Raw genomic sequence first — 19,633 nt, forward strand, 5'->3', positions numbered from 1 at the left:
CCTTGAATGCTCATGAGGGGTCAACTAGCTGTGCTGCTTTATAGTATGATCCTCATCCCTTTTCCTCCAGCTAGAATAACTCCCAGCAATGTCTTGTAAAGTGGTCCACAGTGGCAGTGTCCAACCTGTTCAAGCTTCTCCGCCTACCTTCAAATAAGATCCAGACTTTGCATGTGGTGACTAGTTTTCTCTTTCTTCCTCCTCCTCTTCCTCCTCTTCCTCTCCTGCACCCTCTGTTCCTCTTTTCCCTTCTCTTACTTCTGATGGTGAACTCACTCTGTAGCTCAGGCTGGCCTCAAACTCAGGATCCTCCTGCCTCAGCCTCCTCAGTGCTGGGTTTATAGGAGTACGATACCATGCCCAGCTCAGTTTTCTGTCTTTTCAGTCATGTTTAATCTATTAGCTACACACACACACACACACACACACACACACACACACACACACACTGAATACGTACACACACACACCACACACACACACACACACGCCATACTCTGAGTTTTCCTGGCTATGTCCCGCTGACCTTTGGATCAAGGTTCCTTTCTCCTGTTTCCCTGAGTTGAGAGAGAATTCCAGAGAAGTGTTTCTTATCTTCCATGCATCCCAGATTCACGTGTGTCACCTGGGGCTTTAAAAAGCTTTAAGGACAGAAAATATAATCACATGTTTTTATTTTTATGCTATACAAACACAGTATTGCCAGAGCAAACCTTGGAGGGTACACCCAGTTACCCTCCACGTGTTAGCCCCTCCCTCCTGGCACACCCCCATCTGGACCTCAATGGCCTGGTGTACAAAGAAAGAAAATTGAGAGCTTGTGCCCTGGTCTTGCCTCATGCGCGAATATTTAGAATCCTCTCAACATCTGTCTCTCCATGTGTAAGGCTCCGATGCTCAGCTGAGGCTGTGGTGGAAAGCGTGGATGGTCCTAAACCCAGGAAGAGCAGCCAGCTGATGAACTGCCAGCCTCAGTGACTCATGTCCTTGAGAAGGGAGTAACTGAAGTATGCTTAAATGCCACATCCTGTCCAAAGGACACAGCCCACTGATCAAATATTAGACCTGCTAACCTTCCCAAAGGCAAATAGGTGGTAGTGTGGCAGTTTTGATCTCTGCAAATACACAGGAATTCCTGAGATAATCCGTGAAAGACCTGTGGCACACACGGGCTCATTTAAAAATCAGCAGAACGAACTGGAGAGACAGCTGAGCAGTTAGGAGCACTTGTTGCTCTTCTAGAGGAACTGGGTTTGATTCCCAGCACCCACATGGTGGCTCACAACCATCTATAACTCCAGATCCAGGGGATCCGATGCCCTCTTTTGGCCTCTGTGGGCACCAAGCATGCATAATGGTACACAGACATACACAGAGGTAAAACATCCATACATACAAAATAAAGCTAAAATTAAAAACCAGGAGACAAATAAGGAGACTGAAGTCACCCTTAGCTGGTTCGTCATCCCTGAAGACAAGCAGATCCAAGGCTGCAAAGAACAATGGCTGAAACCGGAAGTGAGCTGCATGTGCCGGGGCTGGAGGGTAGCTCTGGTGTGGGATGGCCAGTGGGATTCTCCGCTGCTCTGCTGTCTCTTGCGCTCACGCATCACCCCCTGCATCGTCCCCAGTGTGTTCCTTACCACCTTGGCTGTTCCCTTCCCAGAGCCTCAGGAAGGCTGCCACACTCATTCCCACACATTCCTGACCCTGGTTCCTACCTCCTCCTCAGGTCTCTGCTTCCACCATTTACCCTTTCGTTTCCCATGCGTCCAGCAGCAGTCTCTGATGGTCATGCTGCCTTTGAGCGACACATTACCATCATCAGGTCCTGCTTTGGGTTACCTCTTCATTCACCGAGGCTGGGGTAAGGGGCATGTCTTCATGCTGCTTACAGAAGTGGTAAGCAGTCTGCGTTTTGCTCTTGAGACTCAGTTCCACTTGGCTGGGAGTTCTCTATGACCCTTCCAGTGTGCAGACCCAGCTCTTTTTCTGATTCTTTTCTCTGGCTGGGAGGGTTTTCTGTGTATGTCCTTGTGACCTTGTGGTCACCATCACAGTGTGCAAAGGAAAGGCTGGTCTCATGCTTTTCATCTAATCTTAGGCCTGAGTCCTCAACTCTTACACCAGAAAACTGAATTCTGGTGGCTTCTGGTCTCCCAGCCTCTTGCATGACCTCCTCTCCTGGCACCATCTTCTCCTCACGAGTCTCCTTCCCTAGCTTAGACCAGACCAACAATGGGGACTCTAAGGAAGTTTGGGTCATATGTCCTTCACAGTAACACAGGCCACGAGACCTAGATACCATACACTGTCCACTGGCTTCTGTGCCAATGGTCCTGGCTGGATGTGGGGTTGTGGATAGTGTCTGCCATGAAGATCCCTACCATGAAGATCTCACACCAGCCCTACATCTTTGCTAGTCAGTACCCTGGCCACTCAGTACCTTTCATGGGTCTGATAGGTATTCTCTAAGGACCACGGGGATACCAGATACCAGAGCCCATCCCCCTGATGTCTGGACACAAGTGCCAGTGTCCCCCCTCTCCTTGCACTGTTGGACCCGTAGCCATGGCCCCAGCAAGGCAGATCCTCAGTGTGGTGCAGGGTAGACCCCACACCCTCTCTTTGGCCCTCCCTTCTTTGGTTACTCTTGGCATCCTTGCCTCTTCTTGCCTGGGTTCCCCCAACACAACCCCTAGGTCTGACTCCACAACCCATCCTCTTCACTCCACCCTATTCCCTGTCTGAGAAGCTGCTCTTCCCTCATTCCCATCTTCTCCCCAGTGACTGAGCCTTCCTGACAGCAGGCTCTCCCGTCCCCCCCCCCGCTCCCCGCCCACCAGCCCCGACTTTAATTGCCCACGCTGCAGAGACACCCAGGATCCACATCCCTCTCCTACTCCATCATCTCCTCTCCCCAGCCTCCGCTCTGCAGCTGAAGCCTTGTTCTCTGTGCTCTGCCTCCATCTTCTCCCTCAGCCATTGCTTCGCTCAGCATTCTGGGAGAGAGCGAGCACCTGGAAAATCAGCTGTCACTCAGTCTCTGGCATGGGGATCCCTTTCCATGCTTACATTATTGAGAGCCCCCAAAGTTATTTTTTATGAGCCTCATATCATAACACTTGGCATTCTAGAGCACAAAACTGGTTTTTGTAAAATGTTTGTTCATTTAAAAATAATAGCTAGGCGTCGTGGCACACACCTTTAATCCCAGAACTCCAGTAGCAAAGACAGGTGAATCTCCATGAGTTCAGGGCCACCCTGGTCTACATAATGAGTTCCAGAGCCACATAGTGAAAACTTGTCTCTAAAATTAATAATTAATAGCAATAAACCACTTATATTCTAATACATTTATAATTTTTAATAACTTTTTTTTTTTCAAAACAAAACCACACGTGAGAATGGTGTTGGTCTATAGATTTGAAAATTGATCCAATGCTGGCTATAACAGAAGATAAAGGCGGCCTCATCTTGCCTCTGTACGCTGGGTGCTATGGTAGGTGTTTGGGGAGACACAGAAGAAAATCCACCCTTGTGTATATCAGTGTCTGCAAAATGGAAGAGCAGGTTTTTGTTTTTATTCTCTCTCTCTCTCTCTCTCTCTCTCTCTCTCTCTCTCTCTCTCTCTCTCTCTCTGTGTGTGTGTGTGTGTGTGTGTGTCTGTCTGTCTGTCTGTCTGTCTGTCTCTGCTCTGCCTCTCTCTCTGTCTCTGCTCTACCTTTCTCTGTGTGTCTCTCTGTCTGTGTGTGTGTGTGTGTGTGTGTGTGTGTGTGTGTCTGTCTGTCTGTCTGTCTCTGCTCTACCTCTCTCTGTGTGTCTCTCTCTGTCTCTCTCTCTCTCTTTCTCTCTCTGTCTCTCTCTCTGTCTCTCTCTCTCTGTCTCTCTCTCTCTCTGTCTCTCTCTCTCTCTCTGTGTGTGTGTGTGTGTGTGTGTGTGTGTGTGTGTGTGTGTGTGTAAGGTCTTTCTATGTAATCTAGGATGGTCTCCAGCCACAGAGATCTGGGATTACTGGTGTGTGCCACTACATACAGTTGGAGGAAATGACTTGCTTTTGGGGGGATTTTTTTTTTTTTTTTGGTAAATCTGGACATTAAATTTGGCCACTCCTTATAGTTTCTTGAGGGTTGGTTGTGATGTGGGCTCTAAAACCTTATTGATGAGCTTTTCATTCTGACATCCAGTCTGTCCTGGAGAGAGTCTTCTAACTGTAATTTTTAAAACATAGCCTTTGAAAAACATGGCTTCCCTGAGTTGTTCAGATCTTCAAATGGTACCGTGTCCCTTCGACAGAAGGAAACTGAGTCACACTGCCCTACTATTCTTAGAAGTGTGAAAGCTAGAAACTGTCGCTCTTGTGGGAGAGGACAAGAGTTTTCTAAAGTTCTTCTTTGTGTTTGAAACCTTCATTTTTCTTGTGGTCAGTAATCAGTCTTTTTTCTTGAAGTTGCTGGTTTGCGTCATTCATTTTGGAGAAAATATCTGGCCCCAGACACCTCCCCAGACGATTGATGCTCCAGCTTAGGTGATATGCCCAGCAGCTGACACGTGTCTCCTGATCCCCCAGCATGGCATCTCTTTGGTTCTCTCTTCCTGTTCTCCAGCTAGAAACTGAAATGGGAATAGTGCATTTTCCCAAATTCAACACCTGAAATACATCTGTTTCCAGCTCCCTCCCCAAGTCCAGGCTGTCTTCACATTCTGGTTACCACTTGCTTCAAATATCTGCACCTTCTTCCTGCTGAGCTGACCCCAGGATTCTATTTCCCTTTGGGAGGGAGATGGAGGGGTCTGAAGGAGGGGTGGCCCATAGCTTCCCTGGTTGGTATAGATAGGCAATAGCAGCAGTAGAGGGGGCCCTTCCCAGCTGGCTCCAGAGGTCCTATGGCTCTGTTTGAAGCAAGGTGCCTTGTGGGCATGGCTTTATCCTCACTGTGCTGTGGATCAATACCAGTATTGCTCCAAGTTTCTGGCCACTGCTTGCCCTCTTTTTCTTGGCTTTCAGAGTATGACCACAAGTCTTGAGTGTAACAACAACTCTAGCTTGGGTTAAATTTGACATAAAACTAGCCAGCACAATTGACCCCTTGTCAACTTGACAAACACATCACTGTTAAGCCATAACCTTTCCTTTCTTGTCCTTCCCCAAGATCAAGCATTAATATCAACATTACAATAAAACATTTCAAATTTTAAAAGTCCCACTGTCTTTAAAAATTCAAACACTTAAAAAAAATCAATATTTTTAACATAGCCTGTCCCTTTCAAGATCCGGTCTTTTAAAGGTCTCTCAATCCTGGGTTCCTGTAAAATCAAAAATACTTCCTTACTTCATGAAGAAAGAACCAGGACACAATCAAAATCTGAACAAAGTAAAACCAACTCCAAAAAGTATCAATAGCTCAATGTCCAGTTATTTGGGATTCATTCATGATCTGGGCTCCTCCACTAGGCCTGGGTCACTTCTCCAGCTCTGCCTCTGCAGCACACATGGCTTGCCTTCCAGGCTCTGCCTAGCTCCACTGCTGCTGCTCATGGTGTTTGTCCCATGGTCCTAGCATCTCCAAAACGCTGGGGACTCTGCTGCCACTGGGCTGCACTTTCACCAATAGCCTCCCCTGGGCTCTCTTCATGATTCCAAGCCTCAGTTTCTCTATGTGACCCCTTTGATCCTGGGCCTTCAACTGCTACTGAGGCTGTACCTCCACCAATGGCCTCTCCTGACCTCTCACAGTGCCAAGCCTCAGCTGCTCTCCACGACCCCTTCATGCCTTCAAAACCAGTACTGCCTGGGCGACTCTTACACTACCAAGTTCATCTGCCAGTGCAAGGTAAAACCTTGGCTGCCTCCGAAACCAGCTTTTGTGTGCTGACTCTCAGGAAACACTTCCCAGAAGATTTCACCTCAACAATGTTGGTCTCTTCTTAAATCACTGCTAATTTACCAGTTCTAGCTGATTGGCATCGAGTATCCCAGCAAAGCAAAGGTTCCACTTTAGTAGTTTTGGTGTAGCTGATTCCTAAGCCCCAACTAACCAGAACTACATAGTCTTATTTCAAAAAACTAATTCCCCACCCCCATAGTCTTTAAACTTCCCTCTGAACTTCCCTCCACAATCCAGGCCTCCATCTTTTGCATTTTCCTCTCCATTCTTATCTTCCAAGTGCCTACAGAACGGCTCACTGAGCTCTCAAGACTCGATGGCTTTTCTAGTCCAAAGTTCCAAAGTCCTTCCACAATCCTCCCCAAAACATGGTCAGGTCTGTCACAACAATGCATTCCCCCACTCCTGGTACCAACTTGTCTTTGTTAGGGTTACTCTTTCTGTGATGAAACACCATGACCAAAGAAACTTGGGGAGGAAAGGGTTTATTTGGCTTACACTTCCACAGCACTGTTCATGATCGAAGGAAGTCAGGACAGGAACTCAAGCATGGCAGGATCCTTGATGCAGGAGCTGATGCAGAAACCATGGATGGGCGCTGCTTACTGGCTTGCTCCCCATGGCTTTCTCAGCCTGCTTCCTTGTAGAACTCAAAACCACCAGCCCAGGGGAAGCATCACCCACAATGGGCTGGGCCCTTCCCTATCAATCACTAATTAAGAAAATGCCTTAGAGCTGGATCTTATGAATCCTTATGGATCTTAAGGTTTCCTCCTCTAGGATAACTCAAGCATGTGTCAAGTTGACATAAAACTAGCCAGCACAAGCAGCTAGTCACTCTTGTTCAGAAATGATGTATTCCAATGTCTGAAATGGTGGATGGAGCCAGGCCTGTGGACACTGTGTCTCTTCCCATAGGTCCATACCTGAGACACAGTTGAGCTTATAGACTAGGTACAGGAAGAGAGTAACAGCAATGTAGATGAACAGTCTTATTGAATAAGAAACACAGAGCCAATTGCAGAGTTAAAAGCCCAGGAGGTCAGAGCAATAGCTGAGAGCTAAAAATCCCTTTCTCACCCTTCACTGCCACTGCCGTCCTTCCCCTCAGCAAGAGACCTACTTCCTGGGTCTGTCCTTTTATTGACTTTCTGTTCTGCCTTCTCATTGGCTGTAAACCCAACCACATGACCTCCTCGTCACTGCCTGTCTGTACAGACCTCCAGGTCTTCTATGGTTGGTATTGAGATTAAAGGCGTGTGTCTCCATGCTGGCTGTGTCCTTGAACACACAGAGATCCGCCTAGCTCTGCCTCCCAAGTGCGGGGATCCACCACCACCCAGCTTCTGCTGTGGCTTGCTGTTAGCTCTGACCCCCAGGCAACTTTATTTATTAACATACAAATAAAATCACATTTCAGTACAAATAAAATGTCACCATACAGCACAGCTAAAAATAGAATAGAATGATTATAAAAACACATCACAAGAACTATAAAAATTAAATATGAAAAAAATCAGCGATCAGTAAGTAGGCAAATGAACTCAATAGAGATCTCTCAGAAGAACTACCAACACAGTAGATACTTGAAAAGGGTGATCAGCATCGCCTGAGGGGGGAATAGAGGGGAGGGAGCCAGTTGAGAACAAAGTATGACACATGTATGAGGATGCCATGATGAAGCCCAGTGCTTTGTAGTCTAATTTAAAATGTATAATCTCTCTCTCTCTCTCTCTCTCTCTCTCTCTCTCTCTCTCTCTCTCTCTCTCTCTCTCTCTCTCCCCCATACACACACTTCTTCCACTTCAAGCCAGATGTAACCTCCCAGCACCCCTCACACACACACCCATACTGGGGTGTCCCCACAGAAACTGAAAACTTGAAAGTCCTCAGAAGACAGTGGACCCAGTGTCTCGCTAATTTTTCTCACTAAGGACAGATTACTGTTAAACTAAAAATTTTGTTTGGCAGGTAGTCTGTGAAACTCAGAACAAAAGGGGTACATTCATTAGGAGCTGGGGTACATCTTCCAGTCCATTGCAGCTGGTTCCACTTGGCAGGCTTGCCAGGAAGCTGTGTTATTTTTAATCAGATGGTCTTGAAGAACGGGTTCCTCTCCTGGGACTTCCGGGTGGGTGCAGGGTGATTCCTGTCTGGAGACTTTCCAAGCCAAGCACCTTGGTCAGGCTCTGCAGGAACAATCCTGGGACCTTATCTTGGGTCTTTCTGGAAGACACCCAAAACCACTTGTTGAGAAAATGTCACCTGGCCTGGCCTTGGGATTCTCTGATCCACAAGAGAGGGGATAGGGTACAATCATAATGCCACAGCAACGCTTAAGGGCAGTGCCATTTCTGTGAAAATCACAGGTTTCGACTCTAGCCTACCAAAATTGTGTATGATTAAGCCCGACCTATTCGTCCCCTCCAGAAAGAAGGCAAGCGGGCGCTCTGCTGATGGTCAGGATGCCCAAGAGTGCCCTCCATCAGCTTGGGCCACTATCTCCTGCATATGAAAGTGCCCCGTGTGTGTGTGTGTGTGTGTGTGTGTGTGTGTGTGTGTGTGTGTCTTTGCACACACTGTGTGCACTCACGCATCTGATGTAGAAACAGGCATCTGATGTATTTCTTGTTCCTGCATTTCCCCCAGGGGACTGAAGGGCAAGATACAGAAGGAGAGCTCGAAGAGAGAGCTGCTGTCCGACACAGCCCACCTGAACGAGACCCACTGTGCCCGCTGCCTGCAGCCCTATCGGCTCCTGGTGAACAGCAGACGCCAGTGCCGAGAGTGTGGCCTCTTCGTCTGCAAAAGCTGCAGCCACGTCCACCCAGAAGAGCAGGGCTGGCTCTGTGACCCCTGCCGCTTGGCCAGGTGAGCCTGGAGGCAGAGCGTCCCTCCTGGTGTCTGAGCCTGGTGTGTCCCTTTGGTGGGGCTGGCCGGGGACGGGGGAAGACACTGCCTCAGGCCTGCACTCTTCTCCCTGCAGAGTGGTGAAGATTGGCTCGCTGGAGTGGTACTACCAGCACGTGAGGACTCGGTTCAAGCGCTTCGGGAGTGCCAAAGTGATCCGGTCCCTCTGTGGGCGGCTGCAGGGCGGAGGTAAGGGGAGGACTTGGCCTGGGGATGTGCCAGGCATGCTTTAATGGTGATGAACCCTTAAGAGTGTGGCTTCTGTGCGAGAGAGACTTCTGGAGCATTCGGTCATGTTCCAGGCCCCTGGGGTTTCCAGCTTGCTGTAAACATCCCCAATATTTGAAGTCATTGTTTTATGTGAATCTTATCTTTCTAAAATGTCACACCATGTTGAGGACTCATAGCTAGGGAGCTGTCTGTCACTTAGAAGTTGACAGCGGTTCGCCTTAGCCATCTTGAGAGCTGTGGGAATGAAGGCTTCCTGCCTGCAAAAACCTGCCACTCTCAAAACTGTGCCTATAAGCGCCAGGAGGTGGCGCTGTGGGACAACAAAAACAACATAGAGGCCCTTGCTTGCAGGAAGTCCCAGCAACCCAGCTGAGGCAGATGTCTGCTGGTGATCCCAAAGCTTCCTTCTCCCCTGCTGGGCTCCTGTAAACAGAGCAGGGCAAGGCGCAGTCAGAAGAGGGCACGCTCTCCTATTTTATTCTTTTTAAGATTTTTATTTTATTTTATGTACCTCGCTGTTTTGCCTGTATGTATGTCTGTGAAGGTGCCAGATCCCCTAGAACTGGAGTTACAGACAGTTGTGAGCTGCCATGTGGGTGCTCGGAATTGAACCCCGGGTCCTCTGCAAGAGCAGTCAGTCAGTCAATCCTCTTAACCCCTGAGCCCCCTCTCTAGCCCCCAGTATTTTAAAACTAACCGTGTGTGTGTGTGTGTGTGTGTGTGTGTGTGTGTGTGTGTGTGTCCATGGATGTTAGAGAAGCTTGTCTGAACACCTGGAACTAGAGTTACAGGTGCCTGGGGATCCCACACCACCACCCAGTGTAGGTGTTGGGAACTGAACCCAGATCCTCTGCATGAACAGTACGATGACACCAACCTACCGGAGGGGACTTCTTAAAAGAAAAAACCAACTGAAGGAGCAAAGTTACTGTTCTGAGAGCTGACCCAGCCCTGCCATGGTGTCATTGCAGACCTCCCCAGTGAGGCTTGTTTCCAGGCCCCATGGGCTCTTCAGGAGCAGCCTCCATGTGAGAAAGGGAAGGACAATCACTTGTTGCTGGGTACCCAGACATCCCCTCCTTCCCAAAGCCCTGTGTTTGCACGCAGGTTTTCCTGGCAGATGGCAGGGTTTACTTGCTGTAACAGTGAGGCCTCAGCTGTCTTCCTTTTTGTTTTCTTCTCCCAGTCAAGTGAGGTTAGGCCATCCCTGATCTGTGGCAGGACCATGGGAACCCTTTAGACTTGTGTAACATGATTGATCAGACAGGTGACTAAGTATCGCTGGGACCTGTGTCCTCAGTGTAGAGAGAAGTCAGAAGCCATATCTAAAAGGATCTTGAAGGCTGGAGGGGGGTGCTTAGCTTTTATGTCACCCCAAGAAGTCAGCTTATACCTCTACACCCTGCATGCTTGCTTCTGCTTACATAGACCCCTCCCCTTCTGCCGCCCTGCAAAGGCGTCTCTGCCCACCAAAGGTGTCTCTGCCCACCATACTCCCTGCAGGCTCAGATTGAGACTGAGCAGGCATGGATGGTAGAGGAAAGAGAAAATCAAATTGTGAGCCTCCCCAGGCCCATGATGCTGGAGCCCAGCAAGTACAAGGCAGGAAGCTGGTCCCTCCAGGATCTTCATAGGCAGCAGAGCCACAGGCAGGATGAAGGATAAAAGTATTTGGTAAACTGACCAGGGGTCACTGTGAATTAGGACACACCCTGGGGAACCAGAGCCATTCGGGAGAACTCGGCCTCACTTTTAAACAGGTCCCATTGTGTTCGAAATACCCAAAAGGGATGGTATACAGGGTTCCTGGATGGAATGAAGGATGGATGGATGATGGGTGGATGGATGGATGGATGGATGGAGTGGATGGAATGGATGGAAGGATGGTCCAATGGGACAGATAAATGGGTACGTGGCAGTGAACAGGTGCTTGGCTGGGTGGATGGGGTAGGTGGATATAAACAGAAAGAAAGAAAAGGAGAGAGGGAGGGTGTCTAGTGACTTTTCTATTACTGCAAAGACACCATCTTATAGAAGAGTTTATTGGGGGTTATAATTTCAGAGGTTTGAGCCTATGACCATCATGGGTGGGAAACCATGACAGCAGGCAGGCAGGCAGGCATGGCGCTGGAGCAGTAGCTGAGAACTCACATCTGGAGATACAATCACGAGGGCCAAGAAGGGATGGCACTCATTTCTGAAGACCCCAAAGCCCACCCCAGTGACACACCTCCTCCACTGAGGCCACGCCTCCTAATCCTTCCCAAATAGTTCCACCCACTAGAGACCAAGTGTTCAAATATATGAGCTTATGGGGGCCGTTCTCATTCAAACCACCACAGATAGGCAGTTGGCAGGTAAGTGGAAGGATGAATAGAGACACAGTTAAGTGCTCTCCCTCCCTGTCCAGCCCTCCAAGGGTGGAGCCATGCACCTGTGTATTGCAGGTGGATCTGAGCCAAGCTTGGGGGAAGGCAGTGGAGACAGTGAACAGACAGATGAGGATGGAGACCTGGATGTGGAGGCCCAGGCACAGCCCCTCAACAGCAAAGTAAGTCTTCCCCTGGCACTGTCTCTCTTCCCAAATCCCATACCTCTCCTGCCCATCCTCATGCCTCTGAGCTCACTTATACCTCCTCCTAGCCAGCCCATAACTCAAGGGCCTGCATTTCTCCCCTACTCCCACCCCATACCTACCTGGGAACCTCTGTGCCCTCAATGGCTCCTCATCCCCAGCGAGGGACTCCCTCCTTCCTGAGCTCCTCCGTTCTTGAGCCCCCCCCCTCCTGACGCCCTCCCTCCTAAGCACGGGAGCCCAGCGTTCACTTCAGAGCTGCAAAACTCCAAGGAACAGATGGACAAATCCCACTGCCAGGCCTGACCTAACTAACTGGAGTTCTGGGGCACCCGGGTGCTGTGACAGAGGGTGCGCAGGAAGACACCTGTGTTCCGATAGCTCAAGGCACCCGCGTGAGAGTGGCCCTTGCACCTTGCAGACTGTGGGACTTGTCTTTATAAGTGGTTGTTTCTCTTCTCATGTATCTTTTCAATTATTTTTGGTGGTGGAGGCGGGCCAGGCAGCGCCTTGGTTTGGGGACTGGATGGCAGTGATGAGTCAGAGGGAGAAGGAAGTGGGCTGGAGAGTGTGAGCTTGGCCTTGAACCCTTTGAAGGTGACAGGGCTGTAGAATCAGATCTGAGAAATGCTCCAGGGACACACGATCATCTTTTGCACAAGATATGACTCACACCATTTGCTGCGCTGACAGAATACAACCCAGCCAGTGTCTAGAACATTCTACATAAAACATAGATTTAAAGGGTCAGAGTAATTGTATTGAGGGGTGGTAGTTGTAAAGAAATGTTTATATAATGGTTTAATGGCATGGTCCCCTTTCTCCACCCCACAGTCAGTGAGCTACATATACCCAGAGTCCCAGGAAGCCTTCGGTGTGGGGTGCCGTCAGCGCTGCAGTAGCCCCCACCCGAGGAGTACCTGGCAGGCCAAGAACCCTCTTTCCTTACAGCACAGCTAGGCCATGGGTACCGTGTTACTGCTGATGGGGTAGACAGTGAGGACTCCTCGGCCCCTTGCCACCTCAGGGCTCCTTTGGGTCAGTTTCTAGCTAGAGGTGGGTGCCCTTGCGGGAGGCTGCTGACTGTCTGGAGGCTGAGTGTAAGGTGGGGGTCTGACCAGTCTTGCTCATCCTTACTCCCGAGAAGAAAAAGCCGCCTGCTCTCCTTCAGTGACGTGGACTTTGAGGAAGACCCAGAACACTCGATGCAGCCCTGCAGCCATACTCTGGGCCTGTCCTCAGTCCCGGAGTCTGCACACAGCCTGCAGGTCAGTGCACTCTGGCATCTGCCCACACACCCACCCCTATTCCTTTTAGGAACCTGAGCAGAGGGGCAGGTGCTTAGGCCTCTGCTGGGGTTGTGCTTGGGGTCACAGTGCCGTATAGTTGGTCCCGATAGGCTCTCAAGACGGGAAACAATTGGTGACAGGATGTGGGAGAATATGATTCAGACACTTCACCTCCTCCCAAGGTCAGGATAATGAGCAAACACTTGGAGAGGTTGGGGCAGGCAGGAACTAAGACCAGGCAGGTGAGTTGGGGTCTTGGGGTGTGAGGATTGGTGCTCAGCCTAGAAATAAGGACGTGGGAGGGCAGAATGGACAATGGCATCCTGCAAGGAGCCAGACAGGCCCCAGCATTGAGCTGCACCTGTGCCTTACCGGGACATCATGCACTTCATTGCTCAAACTAGGCTGGTCTTGTGAGTGAAATGCCTGCTCTTGCTACACTCTGTTCATTAGCCATGTGACCTTGGTCCTTGGAAACTCTTTGCAACCTTATCCACTCATTTGGAAGAAGGCTGGTAACTTCTGCCTTTCAGGGTTGGTTCTGAGATGAGGGTCCATGCCCAGCATGCATGAGACGTGCAGATAGGCAGTTAAAAAAAAAAAAAAAAAAAAGCTGTGAACACAAGAGGTAGCACAAGACCAGGCAGGTCCCATTTTGTTATGAACCCTTCAGTAGCTCTGGGCTCAGGTAGTGATGAGCTGAGCTAGGTAGGGTTGGGCCTTCTGACCCCCGTGGAAGGAGAGGACAAAGAGCAGGGGCCATAGAAGCCAGCCTCTAGGAGAACATTGGGCCATAGGCCCTGCTCCTCCAACTCCCCCACCCCAGAACCCATGCCATTCCACCAGCCAACTTGAAACTATAGAGATGCTGAGGCAGCGGCTTCTGGGATCCCTCGATACCTAGATCCTTTGGGGGCAGTGGCACCATGCAGACCCCTCAGCCTGGGGGCAATCTGCTCAGGAAACCTCACCTCCACCCTTTGACCCTATGACTATCCAGGACTGCTAAATAGACACAGTAACCATGTCTTCTCTCCCAAGAAAGAAGTAAAATCTTCACAGAATGCTTTCATGGCTTCAACCCTAGTGAGCCTGAGCTCCTAGCTACTCAGAAATACTTCTGTCTCCTGTCTGGTGCCTGGGCACAATGTCCCAGGGAACCCTAGTGTCATAGACGTGCAACAGAAGGGTAGTAAATGCTCTTGGCACAGTGTTTGAAAATAGAAATGAACGGCACACTGCCAGAGCAGATGGCTGTCTGGTGTTCAGTCAGTAACATTGGGAACGGCCAAGGCTGACAGCTCATGTGCTCAGTCCCTCTCAGGTGAGCCCTACTCTGAGGATACCACCTCCCTGGAGCCTGAGGGCCTGGAGGATACCAATACAGGGCCTTGGGGTGTCACCATGGTCCAGAAGAGCAGCCACACAGCCCCTTGCCCTCCGGAGAGGATGCTCACACTGAGCTGGACCTGCCCAGAGCACCCTGCAAGAGGGCCCTAGGGACCACATCTATGCCTGGTAGGTACCTACCTAGCCAACCCTCTTTTCTGAGGGACTCTGGGGCTAGGAGTCCCTAAGAAGCCCAGTCTTTCCCCCTAGTTTACATTGACAGACTGGCTAATTCTTTCAGTGTGGTTGTCCTTCAGCAAACCTCCTCCTGGGTCCAGTGCTTCCCTGTAATAGCTGGAAATACCAAAGAAAGAAGCTGAGCTTTCCCCCAGTCCACTGCCGCTGGTATAGGGTAGGGACATGTCAGTTTCCCCTCAAAATGGCGACAGCCCCACCAAGTCCAAAGCTTCACTGGAAGAACAGCAGAGCAGGTCCCACCTAGGGGTCTATGGCTACTCATCAGGAGACAAGAGCAAGAGAAGGAAACAGATTCCATTTAGATTTTATCAGATAGTCCTAAGCTTTCCAAGTGGAATCCCCGAGGATGCCTCTTCCTGTGCACGAGGGTGCCCGTGTGCCGGGTTCAGCAGTTCAGACATGGATAAAATTAGCAGAAATGAGGTCACAGCGGCATCCACGTCTTCCATCCCCACACGTGCAGCTGCTGCAGGGAGACTTGTCCACTCCTGCCTCCTTGCTGTGGGTCCTTAGAAACTATATAACCTCATGCCCCTTGCAGTGATTGGGGTCCTGGGGATAGAAGTGGGGTTCCACTTGTTTGTGTCGGAATTGAACCCGGGTCCTCTGCAAGAGCAGTCAGTCAGTCAATCCTCTTAACCCCTGAGGCCCCCTCTCTAGCCCCAGTATTTAAAACTAACCGTGTGTGTGTGTGGGTTGTGTGGTGTGTGTGTGTGTGTGTGTGTGTGTCCATGGATGTTAGAGAAGCTTGTCTGAACACCTGGAACTAGAGTTACAGTGGCCTGGGGATCCCACACCACCACCCAGTGTAGGGTGTTGGGAACTGACCCAGATCCTCTGCATGAACAGTACGATGACACCAACCTACCGGAGGGGACTTCTTAAAAGAAAAAACCAACTGAAGGAGCAAAGTTACTGTTCTGAGAGCTGACCCAGCCCTGCAATGGTGTCATTGCAGACCTCCCAGTGAGGCTTGTTTCCAGGCCCCATGGGCTCTTCAGGAGCAGCCTCCATGTGAGAAAGGGAAGGACAATCACTTGTTGCTGGGTACCCAGACATCCCTCCTTCCCAAAGCCCTGTGTTTGCACGCAGGTTTTTCCTGGCAGATGGCAGGGTTTACTTGCTGTAACAGTGAGGCCTCAGCTGTCTTCCTTTTTGTTTTCTCTCCAGTCAAGTGAGGTTAGGCCACTCCTGATCTGTGGCAGGACCATGGGAACCCTTTAGACTTGTGGTAACATGATTGATCAGACAGGTGACTAAGTATCGCTGGGACCTGTGTCCTCAGTGTAGAGAGAAGTCAGAAGCCATTATCTAAAAGGATCTTGAAGGCTGGAGGGGGTGCTTTAGCTTTTATGTCACCCCAAGAGTCAGCTTATACCTCTACACCCTGCATGCTTGCTTCTGCTTACATAGACCCTCCCCTTCTGCCGCCCTGCAAAGGCGTCTCTGCCCACCAAAGGTGTCTCTGCCCACCATACTCCCTGCAGGCTCAGATTGAGACTGAGCAGCGCATGGATGGTAGAGGAAAGAGAAAATCAAATTGTGAGCCTCCCAGGCCCATGATGCTGGAGCCCAGCAAGTACAGGCAGGAAGCTGGTCCTCCAGGATCTTCATAGGCAGCAGAGCCACAGGCGGATGAAGGATAAAAGTATTTGTAAACTGACCAGGGTCACTGTGAATTAGGACACACCCTGGGGAACCAGAGCCATCTGAGAACTGGCTCACTTTAGAACAGTCCATTGCTGTTCTAAATGCCAAAGGGATGGTATACAGGGTTCCTGGATGGATGGAGGATGGATGGATGGATGGATGGATGGATGGATGGATGGATGGATGGATGGTGGTGGTGGGTGGGTGGATGGATGGGTGGGTGGGTGGGTGGGTGGGTGGATGGATGGATGGATGGATGGATGGATGGGTGGGTGGTGGATGGATGGGTGGGTGGGTGGGTGGTGGGTGGGTGGGGTGGATGGATGGGTGGGTGGATGGATGGGTGGATGGGTGGTGGATGGGTGGTGGGTGGATGAGGATGGATGGATGGATGGATGGATGGATGGATGGATGGGTGGATGGATGGTGGGTGAGTGGATGGATGGATGGATGGATGGATGGATGGATGGATGGATGGGTGGATGGATGGATGATGGATGATGGATGGATGGACGGACAGATAAATGGGTACATGGCAGTGAACAGGTGCTTGGCTGGGTGGATGGGTGGTGGATATAAACAGAAGAAAAGAAAGGAGAGAGGGAGGGTGTCTTAGTGACTTTTCTATTACTGCAAAGACACCATCTTATAGAAGAGTTTATTGGGGGCTTTAATTTCAGAGGTTTGAGCCTATGACCATCTGGTGGAAACCATGACAGCAGGCAGGCAGGCAGGCATGGCGCTGGAGCAGTACGTGAGAATCACATCTGGAGATACAACCACGAGGCCAAGAGGGGTAACTAGGAATGGCACTCATCTTCTGAAACCCCAAGCCCACCCCCAGTGACACACCTCCTCCACTGAGGCCAGCCTCCTAATCCTTCCCAAATAGTTCCACCCACTAGAGACCAAGTGTTCAAAATATGAGCTTATGGGGCCGTTCTCATTCAAACCACCACAGATAGGCAGTTGGCAGGTAAGTGGAAGGATGAATAGAGACACAGTTAAGTGCTCTCCCTCCCTGTCCAGCCCTCCAAGGGTGGAGCCATGCACCTGTGTATTGCAGGTGGATCTGAGCCAAGCTTGGGGGAAGGCAGTGGAGACAGTGAACAGACAGATGAGGATGGAGACCTGGATGTGGAGGCCCAGGCACAGCCCTCAACAGCAAAGTAAGTCTTCCCCTGGCACTGTCTCTCTCCCAAATCCCATACCTCTCCTGCCCATCCTCATGCTCTGAGCTCACTTATACCTCCTCCTAGCCAGCCCATAACTCAAGGGCCTGCATTTCTCCCCTACTCCCACCCATACCTACCTGGGAACCTCTGTGCCCTCAATGGCTCCTCATCCCCAGCGAGGGACTCCCTCCTTCCTGAGCTCCTCCGTTCTTGAGCCCCCCCCCCTCCTGACGCCCTCCCTCCTAAGCACGGGAGCCCAGCGTTCACTTCAGAGCTGCAAAACTCCAAGGAACAAGATGGACAAATCCCACTGCCAGGCCTGACCTAACTAACTGGAGTTCTGGGCACCGGGTGCTGTGACAGAGGGTGCGCAGGAAGACACCTGTGTTCCGATAGCTCAAGGCACCGCGTGAGAGTGGCCTTGCACCTTGCAGACTGTGGGACTTGTCTTTATAAGTGGTTGTTTTCTTCTCATGTATCTTTTCAATTATTTTTGGTGGTGGAGGCGGGCCAGGCAGCGCCTTGGTTGGGGACTGGATGGCAGTGATGAGTCAGAGGGAGAAGGAAGTGGGCTGGAGAGTGTGAGCTTGGCCTTGACCCTTGAAGGTGACAGGGCTGTAGAATCAGATCTGAAGAAATGCTCCAGGGACACACACGATCATCTTTTGCACAAGATATGACTCACACCATTTGCTGCGCTGACAGAATACAACCCAGCCAGTGTCTAGAACATTCTACATAAAACATAGTTTAAAGGGTCAGAGTAATTGTATTGAGGGGTGGTAGTTGTAAAGAAATGTTTATATAATGGTTTAATGGCATGGTCCCCTTTCTCCACCCCACAGTCAGGGAGCTACATATACCCAGAGTCCCAGGAAGCCTTCGGTGTGGGGTGCCGTCAGCGCTGCAGTAGAGCCCCCACCCGAGGAGTACCTGGCAGGCCAAGACCCTCTTTCCTTAGGTTGGTATTGAGATTAAAGGCGTGTGTCTCCATGCTGGCTGTGTCCTTGAACACACAGAGATCGCCTAGCTCTGCCTCCCAAGTGCGGGGATCCACCACCACCCAGCTTCTGCTGTGGCTTGCTGTTAGCTCTGACCCCAGGCAACTTTATTTATTAACATACAAATAAAATCACATTTCAGTACAAATAAAATGTCACCATACAGCACAGCTAAAAATAGAATAGAATGTTTATAAAAACACATCACAAGAACTATAAAAATTAAATATGAAAAAAAATCAGCGATCAGTAAGTAGGCAAATGAACTCAATAGAGATCTCTCAGAAGAACTACCAACACAGTAGATACTTGAAAAGGGTGATCAGCATCGCCTGAGGGGGGAATAGAGGGGAGGGAGCCAGTTGAGAACAAAGTATGACACTGTATGAGGATGCCATGATGAAGCCCAGTGCTTTGTAGTCTAATTTAAATGTATAATCTCTCTCTCTCTCTCTCTCTCTCTCTCTCTCTCTCTCTCTCTCTCTCTCTCTCTCTCTCCCCATACACACACTTCTTCCACTTCAAGCCAGATGTAACCTCCCAGCACCCCTCACACACACACCCATACTGGGGTGTCCCCACAGAAACTGAAAACTTGAAAGTCCTCAGAAGACAGTGGACCCAGTGTCTCGCTAATTTTTCTCACTAAGGACAGATTACTGTTAAACTAAAAATTTTGTTTGGCAGGTAGTCTGTGAAACTCAGAACAAAAGGGGTACATTCATTAGGAGCTGGGGTACATCTTCCAGTCCATTGCAGCTGGTTCCACTTGGCAGGCTTGCCAGGAAGCTGTGTTATTTTTAATCAGATGGTCTTGAAGAACGGGTTCCTCTCCTGGGACTTCCGGGTGGGTGCAGGGTGATTCCTGTCTGGAGACTTTCCAAGCCAAGCACCTTGGTCAGGCTCTGCAGGAACAATCCTGGGACCTTATCTGGGTCTTTCTGGAAGACACCCAAACCACTTGTTGAGAAAATGTCACCTGGCCTGGCCTTGGGATTCTCTGATCCACAAGAGAGGGGATAGGGTACAATCATAATGCCACAGCAACGCTTAAGGCAGTGCCATTTCTGTGAAAATCACAGGTTTCGACTCTAGCCTACCAAAATTGTGTATGATTAAGCCCCGACCTATTCGTCCCCTCCAGAAAGAAGGCAAGCGGGCGCTCTGCTGATGGTCAGGATGCCCAAGAGTGCCTCCATCAGCTTGGGCCACTATCTCCTGCATATGAAAGTGCCCCGTGTGTGTGGTGTGTGTGTGTGTGTGTGTGTGTGTGTGTGTGTGTCTTTGCACACACTGTGTGCACTCACGCATCTGATGTAGAAACAGG

At 50.1% G+C, this 19,633-nt stretch overlaps 1 protein-coding gene across 1 annotated transcript in view; it reads left to right on the forward strand.

Annotated features, from left to right (window-relative positions):
* The window catches only part of Mlph (melanophilin), a 56,779-nt gene that overhangs the window by 11,847 nt on the left and 25,299 nt on the right, over window positions 1–19,633 (forward strand). Inside the window, exons 3-5 of the mRNA XM_036172730.1 lie at window positions 8,538–8,759; window positions 8,875–8,987; window positions 11,477–11,580. Of these exons, the coding sequence (XP_036028623.1) occupies window positions 8,538–8,759; window positions 8,875–8,987; window positions 11,477–11,580 (439 nt within the window). The remainder of the gene's footprint in view (window positions 1–8,537; window positions 8,760–8,874; window positions 8,988–11,476; window positions 11,581–19,633) is intronic.

This window comes from Onychomys torridus, chromosome 23 (genome assembly GCF_903995425.1).
Source record: "Onychomys torridus chromosome 23, mOncTor1.1, whole genome shotgun sequence".
NCBI lineage: Eukaryota > Metazoa > Chordata > Mammalia > Rodentia > Cricetidae > Onychomys > Onychomys torridus.